Source organism: Kogia breviceps, chromosome 8 (genome assembly GCF_026419965.1).
Source record: "Kogia breviceps isolate mKogBre1 chromosome 8, mKogBre1 haplotype 1, whole genome shotgun sequence".
In the NCBI taxonomy this organism is placed as follows: domain Eukaryota; kingdom Metazoa; phylum Chordata; class Mammalia; order Artiodactyla; family Physeteridae; genus Kogia; species Kogia breviceps.
Genome location: NC_081317.1, coordinates 12,875,253 through 12,888,961, shown reverse-complemented (window position 1 = coordinate 12,888,961; position 13,709 = coordinate 12,875,253). Strand labels below are relative to the sequence as shown.

The 13,709-nt window shown below is 56.3% G+C and overlaps 1 protein-coding gene across 10 annotated transcripts in view; it reads left to right on the top strand.

Moving 5' to 3' along the window:
* DAB2IP (DAB2 interacting protein) overlaps window positions 1-13,709 on the top strand; it is a 127,443-nt gene that overhangs the window by 34,644 nt on the left and 79,090 nt on the right. For 9 of the 10 annotated variants that reach the window (XM_067040822.1, XM_067040818.1, XM_067040817.1 and 6 more), the window contains one exon: window positions 9,178-9,329. The exons of the other annotated variant lie outside the window; for it this stretch is intronic. In XM_067040822.1, the coding sequence (XP_066896923.1) occupies window positions 9,178-9,329 (152 nt within the window). The remainder of the gene's footprint in view (window positions 1-9,177; window positions 9,330-13,709) is intronic. 10 annotated transcript variants of the gene reach the window in all.

Below are 13,709 nucleotides of genomic sequence, written 5' to 3'. Positions count from 1 at the left end.
TGTCTCTGAACCTCCATTTTCTCATCTGCACATCGGGTTCTGAGAATTAAACAAGGTAAGTCATGTAAAGCTCTAATAACAGTGTCTGAAGCTTAGACGGAGCTTAATGAATACATCTGGCTTGCTCTTATTAACGCATTGGAATAGTTCTCATTATTGTTAATAGCAGAGCTAGGTTTTGAGCCCAGATTTCTTGAGTCTACGCATGGTTTTCTTGCCACTTCTGCCAGGCAGCCTCTGTTGAGGGCGTTCATTCACGCGGAGCTCACAGAGCACAGGACAGGGTTGTTCTGATGGGGGATAAGCAGTGAGTCACCCTGGGAACACTGGCCTGGTGCCGGGGCCTCAGTGACAGGGCCTGGAGGGAGGCAGAAGGAGACAGTAGAGAGCCTGCTGCAGGGGTGTGGCTCCCTGATGGGGCTGGTTTTCCCCCAGCCATGTGGCCCTCGTGCTGGACTCCCTGCCCCGAGGTCAGCACTGGCTGAGGGCTTAAAGAGCTGATGAAGTGTGTGAGCCCATCCTGACCTCTGGGGTGGGCTTATGAGGCTAAGGCCAGCGTTGGCCAGCCAGAGGATTTATGGGAGTGAGTCACTCCCTGGCTGCTCTGTTATCACATCCCTGCTCGGGACCTTAGGAATGAGTGTCTGATTTCTGTTAACTGATGCCACTCAGTCCTGGGCACTGGCAGGTACCAGGAGGGTCTCTCTGTTGTCCTCATTCCCCCTCCCACCTTCACGCCCCCCACCTGCTTCCCAACTGCATGCCCCCTCCTCCCTCCTCTAGACTCTCAGGGTTTCTAATGGGCCCCCTTGACCTGGGTATCCTCTGCTTTGGGGAGGGGGTTGTATGTCCCATGTCATGAGCCTGGGCTCGGGTGTGTAACTTGGGAGGTCCGGTGGGACCCGTGATCACTCCGGGGCCCTCCAGGTCAGCCAGACCCGCTCCTGTCCTACCTCTACAATCTTTGCCTCTGCTGTGATTCTGCCTGGAATATCCCTGTACAGCTGCCCTGCCCCACATGATCTCAGCAAGCCCACCTGCTGCCTCACCTTCAGCGTTTCTATTATGCCTTCAAAAGCTGCCTCCTCCAGCAAGTCCACCCAGATTGACCCCAAGTGGAATCCCTTAAAAGGCCTCCCAGAGCACATTCTCTGCCTTTCTCCTTTTTCTTTTTTATTTGTTTATTCATTTAGGAAGTATCTATGGGATGCCTGCCAGGTGTCCAGCACTGGGGACCCAGGCTGCAATGGCCCCCACAGTCCTGTAGGGGAGGAAGGCATGAAACAAACGCATGTACAGCTATGACTGTGATAGGTCTGCAGGGAGATATGGCCCAATCCGAGGGCATCTGGGAGGCCCCTGAGGAGAAGACTGAAGAGAGACTGAAGGGTGTGCAGGGCCCGCCGGGCAAAGGGGGACTCTGTTCTAGGCAGTGGCAATAGCCTGGGCCAAGGCCCTGTGGCAGGAGGAGCTGGCAGTTCCAAGAGTGCCGCTGAAGCCACTGGGGCTGGAGCCCAGGAGGGAGATCATGAGGGGCCTTAGGCCTCACCAAGGAGTTAGGCCTTCATCCCAGGAGCCCAGGGGTGGAGCTGGTCCATGGCAGGGTCTCATCTGTTTTTCCAAGGGTCCCTCTGGATGCTTTCGGAGAATGAACAGGGAAGGGTGACAGGGTTGGGGACAGCCAAAGCAGCGAGGAGCCTCCCACAGCTGCCTCGGAACAGCCTGGGCCGCCTCTCCAGCTGGACCATGGGATCCCTGAAGGCAGAGAGCTGGTGCTTCTTGGGGCTCAGCACATGGCGAGGCTCAGGAAACACACCCTGAGTGAGCCGTTGACCAGCCCCCTTCTCCATCACAGGAGCTTTGGGTCCTAGAAGTTGCTTCTGTAAGCTGCTACCTTCTGTTTCCTTCTGGCTAAATTGCTGGGCCGTCCCCTGGTGACCGAGCAAAGTCTGAGCAATAAAAACGATGACAATGACGGTGATGATGCTAGTAGCTAATATTTTTACTGTGTGCTGGGAAATGGGCTAAGTTCTTCCCGCGCATGATCTCACTGACTCGTTACAACAGTCTGTGAGGTAGCTACTAATAGTCTGCCTTCTATAGAAGAGGAAACAGGCTCGGACAGTTAGGGCACTGGCCTGAGGCCCTCAGTCGTTAAGTGGTGGAGTGAGGCCCTGCCTGCAGAGCAGGCGAAATTGCGGTGGCAGCAACATGGAGCCGTTTTCTCCCCTGCGGCCCAAGATGTGGACTTGTGGCTCTTTGAGCTTTACCCGGCCACTCTCCCTTCCTGCCATGGCTGTGAACGTGAGCGTGTGTGGGCCAGTGTGTTTGGCCTGGGTGTCAGCGTACCTCTGTGGGTACCTGATGACCGTTGAATATATGTGTAAATGTGTGAGCCTGTCTCAGTATATTTGTATGTTTACCTGTGCGTTTCATGGTTGTGTATGTGTGTATTTGTGTGTGCGCTGGTCAGTGTGCATCTGTGTTTAGGTGTGTGTATCTGGTGGTGCTAGGGAGACCTGTTACGTTTATACATGCATTTCTTTGTGGCCATGTCCCTCCCCCACGTGTGCACCATCCACGTCCTTGAACCTGGGTGTGTTTCTCTCCCTGGGTACTTCTCCACGTGAACATGTGCGGGTGTAGCTATCCGGGCAATATTTTAATGCAAGAGTGATACCTTGAGTGTCAGGCTCCAACCCTCTCCCGGTCCTCACGGCCAGTGAATTGGTTCTCTTTGTGTGATCTGAGGAGTCTGGCTACCTTCTCTGGGTAAGGTGGAGGGTGGAGGTCTTATGTTCAAAGGAGCGCCGGCGTGGGCTTAGTGAGGGTTCTGTGGGCTTAGGATGGCCTGTGAGTAGGTGGCCACCGGGAAGGCACCAACTTGATCCTGGCTTAAAATTCCTCCCACCTTTCACCTGTCACAGTGTCTGACATTCCACCGTTTCTGAGTTATTCCCCAACTGGGACCCGCTTTGGTGGTGCATAGCTCCCAGGGGAGGAGGCCAGGGGGGCTTGGCAGCTTGCTGAGGGTGGAGCCCCGGGAAAGGGGAAGAGGGCGGGAGGAATTGTGCATCTGAAGGATTCGAGCAAAGCCACAGAAATTGCTGGTACTGTTAGTGCCAAACGTGGGAGAGCCCAGCTGTGAAAGGCAGCTGCTCTAGCTTTAGAGAATCATCAAATATCAGCACTAGAAGGGAGCTTGGTGATCACCCAACCCAGGCCCTCAGAGTACAGATGGGAAGCCTGAGGCCTGGAAAGAGGAAACGTGGGGAGCCTGGGAGGTTCTGGAAGCATTCTGGCATTGCATAGAACACTGGGCAAGGAGAAGGGGGACCTAGGTTCTGCCATGGGTCTGTCACTGCCCTGCTCAGTGACTCTGGGAGCCCCCTGCCCTCTGGGCCTCAGGTGCCTTATCTGTATCATGTGGGCATTGGCCTGGCTGCCGGCTCCGGGCACTCCCGGCTCTCACGCTGCTATCTTAGAATAACACAGGACTCCTCACCACCCCCAGCCCCTTCCTGGAGCCTCTGCCAGGGTAGAGTGAGGTGTCCCTACCAGCCTGCCAAGGTGTCAGGTCTGCCTGCCAGCCTCTGAGCCCGGCAGATCTCCTCTCCTGGGGCTGAGAGAGGCGGTGATATCTGGATGGGATCTTCCCCTCCCTTTCCTGTTTATTTAGGTGTGCTTTTGGCATTTGCACAGAGCCTCAGAAAGAAATTGAGAGACATGCCCCTTAAAAGAGCCTCCTTCTTTGAAGGATATCTGTTTGGGTGCAGGACTCAGAAACGGCCACAAAGGAGAAGCTGGTCCGGGGCCGAGGGAGGGCCATGGGGTTCTACCTTCATCCTGAGCACTGTCGCAGGTCAGGCCCACCCACCCGTCTGCAGTGACCCAGAGTCTGTTTGTTAAAAGGGAGAAGGTGATGAAGGCAGAATTGAGGATGCAGGACCAAATAGATGATGGAGTTGGGGGCTGGTAGAGCACCTGCTACGTGCCATGCATGGTGCCGAGTGCTTTACACTCAGGTGAGAAGGTGGTCTCACTCAGGTGAGACCAGTGGTGACACGTGACTCCCAGCTGCCCAAATGCTGTTGCTGGAATACAAACCCATGGCCCCCCAAATGCTGCCTCTTGGATGGGGAGTGATGCACACGTGAGGATGGGACTGGGCAGGTCTCCCCTCCCTGAGCCACCAGGTCCTCACCTGTGAGCCCCAGGGGACAGCCCTGCACCCAGGGAGAAGCCCACCTTCCCTTCTTTCTTCTCTCCCCCAGGCCCAGCATGGTACCCGGGATATGGGGAGGAGGGGCTGAACAGTCACTTCCGTTCTGGCCTTTGACACGTGTGTGTGCGCGCATGCGCACGGCTGTGTGTGTGTGTGTGTGTGTGTGTGTGTGTGTGTGTGTGTGGCATGTGTGCATGTGTAAGAGGATCCCTGCCCTGCCTGCTCAGGGGCTAGAGCTCTCCTAGTTACAGTCCCAGCTCTGCCACCTAACAGCTCTGCTACTCTCAGCAAGTAGCTTAAATTCTCTGAGCCTTTGTTTCCCCACTTGAAAACCCCAAACATCCTTCTGAAGCACATGTCCTCAGAGGATTCCTGATAAGAGGCATCGGGTCCTCGTAGGCATCCCCTCGGCTCGGGCTCCGGATGTGTTCCATGAGTGCCCCGGGCAGAGCGACCTGGCAGAGCAGGAGCCTGGAAATTGGTCATTTATCACGATCGTCGTCACATGGAATGGATTGAAATGGTGAATGGAGAAATCACGAGTCTGGAATTCTGAAAGGCCTTTGAGAAAGCTTCCCAGCACTTCCTGGAGAAGCAGCACTGTGGCCGGGGTCAGCGTGGGGGCAGAGAATAGGGATGGGGGAGCAGCCTATAACTCGGGTCCTGCAAACCAGAGACCCCACGGGCCTCTGTCCTCCTCTCGGGACTTTTCTTGCACTTCGGTCATTGACATGGATGGAAGCCCAAGGGGCTTGGACCATTGACATGGATTAGCTGGGAGGGAGGACATCTGCATGGGAAGTGAGCTGTCACGGAGGTGGGCAGAGGCTACAGGGCTGTCCACACCCTGTCATCAAAGGGCTGGGGATGGTGACACCAGGCAGCAGCCTCGTGCAAAAGTCCCTGGGGCCTTAGTTGACCTAAGTACGGTGGCACAGCTGCCTGAGAAGCGCAGGGGAACGGGGCTGTGTTAGCAGAGACACAGCGCGCCATCTGCGGAGGGGGCAGGCTTGGTCCCCGTGGACTCTGCAGGCACCTTGCTGAGATTTAGACATCAGACCCTGCGCCAGTGAATGAAAGCGGAGGCCTCCACCTGTGCGGCTCCACCCGCCCGAGCACTTTGAACCTCCGGAGTCTCTGTGAGGTTGCTTTAGAAGAGAAGTGCTTGTTTAAAAGAGTTCAAAACTACCAAACCGAGTGATATTCTGTGGCTCCAGGATAATTTTTGCAAGCACATTCATTCATTCACTAGGCATAACACCAGCCCTGTCCCCACTGCCACATCGCTTTCAAGCTCCCACCTGTGGTGGTCACATACCTCCTTGGGGCAAAAATCGGTGGCTGTATCAGAGCCAACCTCGGTAATAATAATGAAGCTGGCAACTACTGTGTGTAGTTGCTTAGTATTTACCGTTTTGCTGGGGATAGCTTACCTCATTTGATCCTTCCCACAACCCTATAGAGAAGGTATCATCCTTGACCCATTTTACAGATAGGGACACTGAGGCTCAGAGAGGTCCACTAATTTTCCCACAGCTTATCTGAACTAAGATTTGAACACAAGCAGTGTGAGAGGACTTCAGCTGGCCTGAGGGGTGTGATCAGCAGGGCTGGAGTATGTAGTCTGGGCCGCCTGGAGAAGGTGGATAAAGTCAGGCCCTGGGGGTGTGGAAGGGGAGGGGATCCAGGACTTTGTCTGTCCTACTTAATCCTCACTGCAGCCCCCACCCAGTTCACAGAGAGGTGAGGGACCTTGCCTACCACCTCACCGCCAGGGGTCTATGGAGCTGGATTTGAGCCCCATTTGTTTGCCTCTGGCTCCCAGCTCTCAGCCACTGGGCTGTCAGTGGGGCCCACGGCAGTGAGCATTGAGGACCCTGTTTTACTGAAAGAAGGGACAGGATTTGCCTACTGCCCCTCACTAAAGGTCAACTTGGGTCTAGAACAAGATTTTCTGACTTGAAGCCAGTCAGTCCCTCTTCCTGAGTTCAGGGCTGCAGCTGCCTCCAGAAACCATGTCCTGGGACCTGTCCATGAAGGAACAGGAGAAAAGGCTCGTCTCCCTTCATTCAGGGCTGGGCGAGGAGCCACCCTTGTCCCTTCACCCCAAGAAGGAGGTCAGTAAGCAAGCTAAGCAGGGCAGGGAACTGGAGTCTGGGGTCTTTGATTAACCTTGCTGTGTGACCTTGGGAAAGACCTTCCCCTCTCTGGGCATTATTCACCCTTGTAATACAGTCTTTTGGATCTGAGTCCCCTTCCAGCTGTGGCTTTCTGGAATAATGAGCATTTGTTAAGCCTGCCATATGTAGAGCCCTGAGCTGGGTCCTCTGGGGGACATAAGGTCCTCCATGGTGGATATGTGTGGTGAGGTGGGGGACAGGTGAGCTCCCTGTCCTTTTGTTATTCTGTACACTGCTCACCTCACAGTGTTCATGTTGGTCTTGGTCACTATGCCTAGCACATAGTAGGCTCTTGACAAACGGTGAATGAATGATATTATAGCGAGTTTGAGTGCCCAAGGTCATGGTCAGTTTGGGGAGGTACATTCAGAGTCAGGCTTCAAGGATGCTTACAGGTAATGCTTATCAGAGGAGCATTAAGTGTAGCCTTGATGGTGGGGGTGGGGAAGACGAAGTGATACTGTACCACTCAACCTCTTAGAAGAAAACTTTTTTTTTTTTAAACTCAGGAATAGGATAAAGCCGTCCGTATTGCTACATAATGAGCTCCATAAATTGTGAAACATGCTTTGTGGTTCTTTGTACCACAAGAGTGTAAAAAATTGTGAAATTTTAATCAGTGTAGAAAATAAAAACCAATAAAAAGTACAAGCCCATTGGGGAACTTGCTGGACAACCACACCTGCGAGAGAAGAACCCATCCAAGTTAGCCAGGCGCATCCCCCCTCCCCCCACACCTGCCAAGAGGCCAAGGTTGGGAGAGCCCAGAGCTCATTCACGGGTGCAGGTCCCTGCCTTCATGCCGTGTCTCCCAGAGAGCCTGCTGTCCCTCTGGCCCACCACCATTTGTGGTCCCTCTGCATTAGGCCTCGTCCTGTCTGTGGGTCACCACTCTGGAAGAGGGTCCCTCCTGTAGTCCCTCACCCTTCAGAGATAATTGTTAAACTGCAACTGATTAGAGTACCTTGACGGGTGATACCAAGCTGTAGAGGTGAGAGCCATTTGGACTCCACTGCCTGGGAAGGCCTGAATAAGGTGGCATTTCAGCTGGGCCTTGAAGGATGTGCAGAATTCTGACAGGTGGCCACAGGGATAAGCCTTCTATGGATGGGAGAGGAAAAAGTAGGGGCAGAAAGATAGGAGAAGGGAAATCTTGAAGAGGGTGGGCAGAAGAGGGGGGTCCTATGGGAAAAGCTCTGACATTAGGCAGGTCTGAGAGCTGTGTGTCCTTGGGTGAGTCATTCATTTCACCTCTCTGAGCAAGGTTTCTTCATTTGCAGAAAGGGATGTTTCTCTGTCATTTGTGTTTGTGCGGGTGACATGAGATGATGTGTACAAGCAACATTTGCTCTCATCAGTCTCGGGTGCTAGGGCCATAGAGATGGACAGATCCAGTAAGGGCGTGGACTGCAGCAAATGTCCAACTCTCCCCCCAGAGCAGAGAGGGCCACCAAGCCTACCCTTTATTGTGTGACGGATGAACTATGGTGTTCAGATTGTGAACAACATTAACTCTAAAATGAGTTAATATCCCATTCCCTTCTATCCTTATATCACCTGGAATTGAGGCTGGGGTGGGTGAGTCCCCAGAATCCCTCTCAGACAACTCCACCCACAGGGAATTCCTCTTCCTGCAGTTTTCCTCTCCCTCCAACTGCCTGAGGGTACCAAGTCCAGAACACCCCAGGCTGTGGCCCCTTGAGCCCCCAAATCTACCGCAGAGTAGACTGGTTCAACCTGCTGTACTGAACGCTGTCTCCTCCCTGTCTCTTCCATTAGACCCGGAGCTCTGGGGGCTGGGCTCAGCTTACGTTCTGGTCTCAGAGTCCAGCGCAGTCTGATAGATGCATGAATGGCCTGAGGCCCCGCTGAGGTCTGTCATATTCCTCCCAGGAGTGGACCCCTACCCGCCATGGGTCATGAATGGGCCAGCAGGCAGCAGTCTTTCTAGAGAGGGTCCAGCCTTCCCTCAGACCTGGCTCCAAATCTTGAAGCACGCAGTGGGGGTACTCAGCAAACCCTTCAGCCCCTCGGCCTCTCCTTGAGCTAGATAGTAGGTCACGCTGTCCCCAAGGTGGTTGACCCTGCTGGCGTACAACGGTTCCAGGCAGAGGGCCTGTGACAGTCACCTGCGAAAGGAAAGACGCCCAGGTTAGGGGTCCAGGGGTCCAGGGTACTACCAGGAGCTGCGCTAGCCAGCCGTTCCCCAGAGGACTGGACGCCTGCTCGCAGAGCCTTAGTTTCCCCCATCTGTACCACCCGGGCTGAGAACATCGACCTCGCGGGCGGAGGAAGGCGCTTTGGCAATCCAGGACCGGGAGGGGGGCGTGGACTCCTCCAGGTGGGTGGAGGTGTGTGACCTCTTTATTGTAAGAGGTGAGGAGGCTGCTGCCGCGGAGGCCGCCGCCGCCGAGGACCCCCGAGGGTCCCCGCCCCCGCGCCCGGGGGGCTCGGGCGTCCTCGGTCGCGGCCGGCGCGGCTCGGCTCGGCGTCGCCATGGCAACAGCGGCTTAGGGGGCGGGGGCGACGTGGCTGGCTGGCTGGCGGCGCGGGGTGGGCTGGGCCGCGCTGCGCGGGCCGGGCCGTCGGCGCTCGGTCGGCGGGCGGGCGGCGCGGGCCGCGACGTGCAGGGGCCAGCCCGAGCCCGCGCCCGCCCTCGGCCGCACGGCCGCACGGCCGCCCGAGCCAGGGCGCGGGTTCCGCGCGGGTCCCGGGCCCGCCGCCGCCGCGCTAACCCCGCCTCCCTTCCCCCTCTTGTCGCCCCGCGCGCAGGGCTTCCTCAGCCGCCGCCTCAAGGGCTCCATCAAGCGCACCAAGAGCCAGCCCAAGCTGGACCGCAACCACAGCTTCCGCCACATCCTGCCGGGGTTCCGGAGCGCCGCCGCCGCCGCCGCCGCCTCCGCCTCCGCCGCGGACAATGAGAGGTGAGCCCGCCGTCGCCGCCGGCCCGGCCTCCGCGCGCCGCCGCCACGGGATGCGCCCCGGAGGGCGCGGGGACAAAGCGAGAGCCGGGTTGGGGCGCGCCGAAAGCGCGAGGGCACCCCACGCCGCCCTCCGGCAACTTGTGGGGCCATCTCGGACGGGGGCGGGGCGCGACGGGAGGACCCTTCTCACTCCCCAAGCGGTGAGGACCGGGTGCCCAAGCCTCGGGGCGAGGCCGGGAGGGAAGTGCCCTCGCCGAGAAGTCCTGCCTTGCCTCGCCGAGGTGGGCATTGTTTCCCGGGCGGTGCAGTGCCCGGAGCTGGGGACAGAAGTGGCGCCTCCACCCCGGGATCCATCCCCCGCCTCTGGAGCCCTTGAGTGTCCGATACAAAAGGCATTTCGGCTGGGTTTTGCGGAGACCCAGCGGTGACGAAAAGGGTGAACATCTGGAGGGGAGGAGAAGGGGGCTGGGCCGCTTAGGGGGCACATCTGCTGTAAGTAGGGCGCGTGCTCCGCTGGGTGCTGGGGAGAGCAGAGCGGGCAGTGCCTGAGGCCAAGGAATAAGGGCCTCATCCTTTCCAGCCCCGGGCAGCTGCTTCCCTCCTTCACCTCTCCACTCCCAGGGGTGTCTCCTATTCCCTGTTTCCTTTTCCTAGGCAAGCCAGGAGCAGGTGTGGAAATTCCAAGGGGAGGTGGCTTGTGGGGCAGAGGAGGAGAGAGAGGAGGTGGTTCAGCCTGCCAGGAGTCACTGGCAAGGAACAGGCTTCAGCTCGCAAGGGCAAGCCCTCCTGTCTGCTTGCGGGGACACCGGGCGGACACAGCCTCTCGGGGCCCAGGTCCCCCCTCCTTGAGCCGTGCCAGCCCCAGCACCTTTCTGCTTGGGCACAGCATGGTGGTGGATTCTGTTGCCAGTTAGAACGTGTTCCTGCTCAGCTAAGTGGAGGTGAAAGAACGAACGGGCAGGCAGCAAGGAGCCTTTTCGGCATTCAGCCCCAGCATCTCAGGCTCCTAGCTTCTGCCTTCCTTCATAGGGCTGTGCCCCTGTGTATGATTGGTGAGTTGGCACTCCCTGTAAGGGAGGCACAGGTAGAATGAAAATGTCTCTCCCCTCCCCCTTGGATCCAGCAGGCAGAGGAGTACAAGTTATAGCCCAACTCCTGCCCAAGGTTGAGTGACTGTTTAACTGACCCCTAGCATCTTCCCGAAGAGTACTCTTTCCACTCTCCAGGAGAATTACTAGACCTTTAATTTTCATCAGCCCGGAGCTGCTCTCTCTAATGCATCCTCACCACTGCCTGCAGCTGGTTTGCTGCCCTAGCTGCCAAGCCCAGCCCGAGGCAGGACCCTCAGCCTTTTTCTGATGGCTGTGGTGCCCCAGGGGACCAGGCGTGCCCTGGCAGGAAGATTTAGCCAGGCCAGAGCTCAGCGCTGGGTGCAGCCACTGCGTCTTTGAAAATCTCGGTTCCCATCTTTGTTATTGTCTGGGCGGCAGGCCACCCGGTTTGCTGCCTTCCTCCCTCCGCCCGGCCCCTTCCTCTGGCTTTCTTCCCCAGGAACATGCCCTTCTCTGCGCTTTCCTTGGTGGGGGTCAGGACCCTCTGCACCCGCATGCAGGGCCTCGTGTACGTACCCAGTTTTGTGTGCATGTGTGGGTGTCCGGGGAACAGGAGAGACGGCAGGCAGTCCGGCCTCCGAGTGTGCCTGCCCTCCTGGGAGCAGACAGCGTGCATGCCATGTTTACCTCCCTCCAGCGGGAAGCCTGCACGGAGACGCCGGTGAGCGCTCGGCTGGCAACCCTGGCCGGAGGTCAGGGCCTGGCTGAGATGACCTGGAGCAGGTCCTGCCCAGCTTGGCCTCAGGTCAGCTTTGCCACATGCCGGAGGGGCACGGAGGTGGGTGGGTAGGGAGTAAAACTGCAAGTCTGTTTGTTTCTAGAAACGGTGGTAGGCAGTAGCGGTCGGAGCAGAATGTCACTGATAGTGGTGTGGAATTGTCTTATTAATTTTCTAGAAACAAAATCTGGTTTGGTGGCTTCTCTGGCACAGGAAGGGAGCCCAGACTTCCCACGGACAGGCAGAGAGACTGAGTTTGAAGTCCTTCTGTCCAGCCTCGGAGCGGCAAAGGGCTTTACTCGGACTGGGGTCTCCTGATGTGCTGCTTTGCCTAGAAGTAGATTTATCGGCTGCTGGTGGGATGGCTGGGCAGGTATTTCTCTGGGGCAGTCCCTGGATTCGCCCTGTTTGGAGTTGAGTGAGTCAAGCCAACTCTGGTGACACCCCAGACCCCCCAAGCTCACGGTCAACGCTGGGTGAGTGGAGAGGCGCCTCCCCCCACTCTGACGTGGGGTGGTGGTGCTGCTGAAGGCTGGGAGGACAGCACGGCTGCCTTTGGCTTGGCTCATGGGACCCCACTGGGCTGGCTCAGCAGTGAGGAGGGCGTTGACTCCCGGCTCCATGGGACCCCACTGGGCTGCCGTGCCTCTCCCTGGGAAGGGGGCAAGTGCAGAGACAGCGGCTTCACTGAGGAGATGGGCACGGGAAGGGGGCTGGGGGCCTGCCTCTAGGGTGGCAGATGTGAGCCCCCGTGGTTTGCCTCACAGGGAGCTCAGGGGCGGCCACTTGGGTTCTGACTCTGGATGAATCTGTCTGCTTTATGGCTGCTGAAGCGGCTTTGTTGCACGCTCTCTGTGCTGGGGAGGTTATTTTCTTCTTGCGCTGGGATTCTCTCATCTGGGAGGTTGTTTTTTTTTTTTTTTTTTTTGGCACCGGGATTCTCTCCTCTGGATTCCCTCATCCAGTTGGCTCCGTTCTGGGATCTTTCAGCTCCCTGGGGAAGGAGTCTGTCCCAGGTGTGGAGACGCTGAAGTTGGCTGATGCGGGGAGAGGGCTGATGCCTGGTTGTGAGGCTGGGGTCAAGCCAGCCAGGGCTTGGTGGGCACAGCTGAGCTCTGGGGTCCCGGAGGGCCACAGGACAGGTTTGAGCCTTTGTACTTACTTCCCTGAAAACAGCCTGGGGGAGGTTCCCAGCCGGTCTCCAAGATCACTGGACCCCTCAACGCTCTTTTCTCCTTTGGAGGTTTTGGAAATAAGCACCAAGGGCAGGTAATCATTTCCCGTGGATAACAGAAATGAATGCTGCTCGGAGGCTTTCCAGGTGAAAGGTGTGCTGGCAAAAGCACTTTTATTTTGCAGGCTGGAAATGTTCCTGCTTCATTTACAAGACTGTATTAATGTTGGTAAAAGCGATCTCGGATGTGGTGCTTCTGCCTTCCCAGAAGATAATTTCCAAGTCACTCATTTATTTATTAATGTTGCTGAGTAGCTAGGAGGGTCAGCTGGCAATACTGTGCTTTCCTCATTTTTTTTTTTTTTCTCCCTGCTACTGTATCTGGGTGACTCTGGCCCTCCACACAGGCGGGCAACCCAGGTGCAGTTACCCGAGGCTGATGTGTGTGGAGTGAGAGATTGATTTCCCTTCCAGGGAGTATGTGTGTTGCCTGGAGTTCCGCACCTGAAAGTTACTAATGGTAGGATTCCAGGCAGTGTAAGACTAGGGAGGGAGATGATTTGGAAGTGGGGGGAGGGGGCTTTCAGGGACCCTCACCCTGCCCTGAGGAGGCAGGAATCAATTCTCCCCCTTTGGGTGAGGCATTCCTTGGCGGGAGGAGAGGAAGCTTGATGAGGAACAGGAAAAAATGGAAGACGGAATCTGTTTTCTGTTGACAGTAGGTGCGGGAAGGGCCGGGCACCCAGGCCTGGGTTTTCTCCACTCTCTCCCTCCCCTCCTGTAGACAGGGAGAGCCTGGTCCTTCTCTGCCTTCCCTTGGGTGATGTTGAGATGACTGGGCATCTTAGTCTCTGGGAATAATGGGCAGTATGTGATCTTTGGATTTGAAGCCAGGCATTCCTGGGGCAAATCACTTAACCAATTCTGAGCCTCAGTTTGCACATTGGCAAAATGGGCCTGATGATAATAGTGTCGTTGGAAACGATATTAATGTATTCAGCATGTGTTTAATAGAAAATATCTGTCCTGTTCAGTACTGTTTCCTTAGCAACTCACACTGGGTCTTACACGTTTCTTAAATGTTTCTAAAATTTTATTAAATAAGTTATAATGCGCGAGAGTGGTTAGACAAGTGTTTTAGGTTTTCAGTAAGTGGTAGTTAATATGGGTGGGGAACAGGCCCCTCATCTTGGTGAGCCCCAGTTTTCTCCTCTGCACTGTGGGAATAATAACATGCAATCATGCGGTGTTATTTTGAGTTTGAGAGATAATACTCGATGTCGCTGTCCCTCCTAAGGTGAATGGGGCTGTACAGAGGATCATTACTACTTTGAACACAAAAATTGCCAAATGGAATGATCCTGGTCTTATCTACA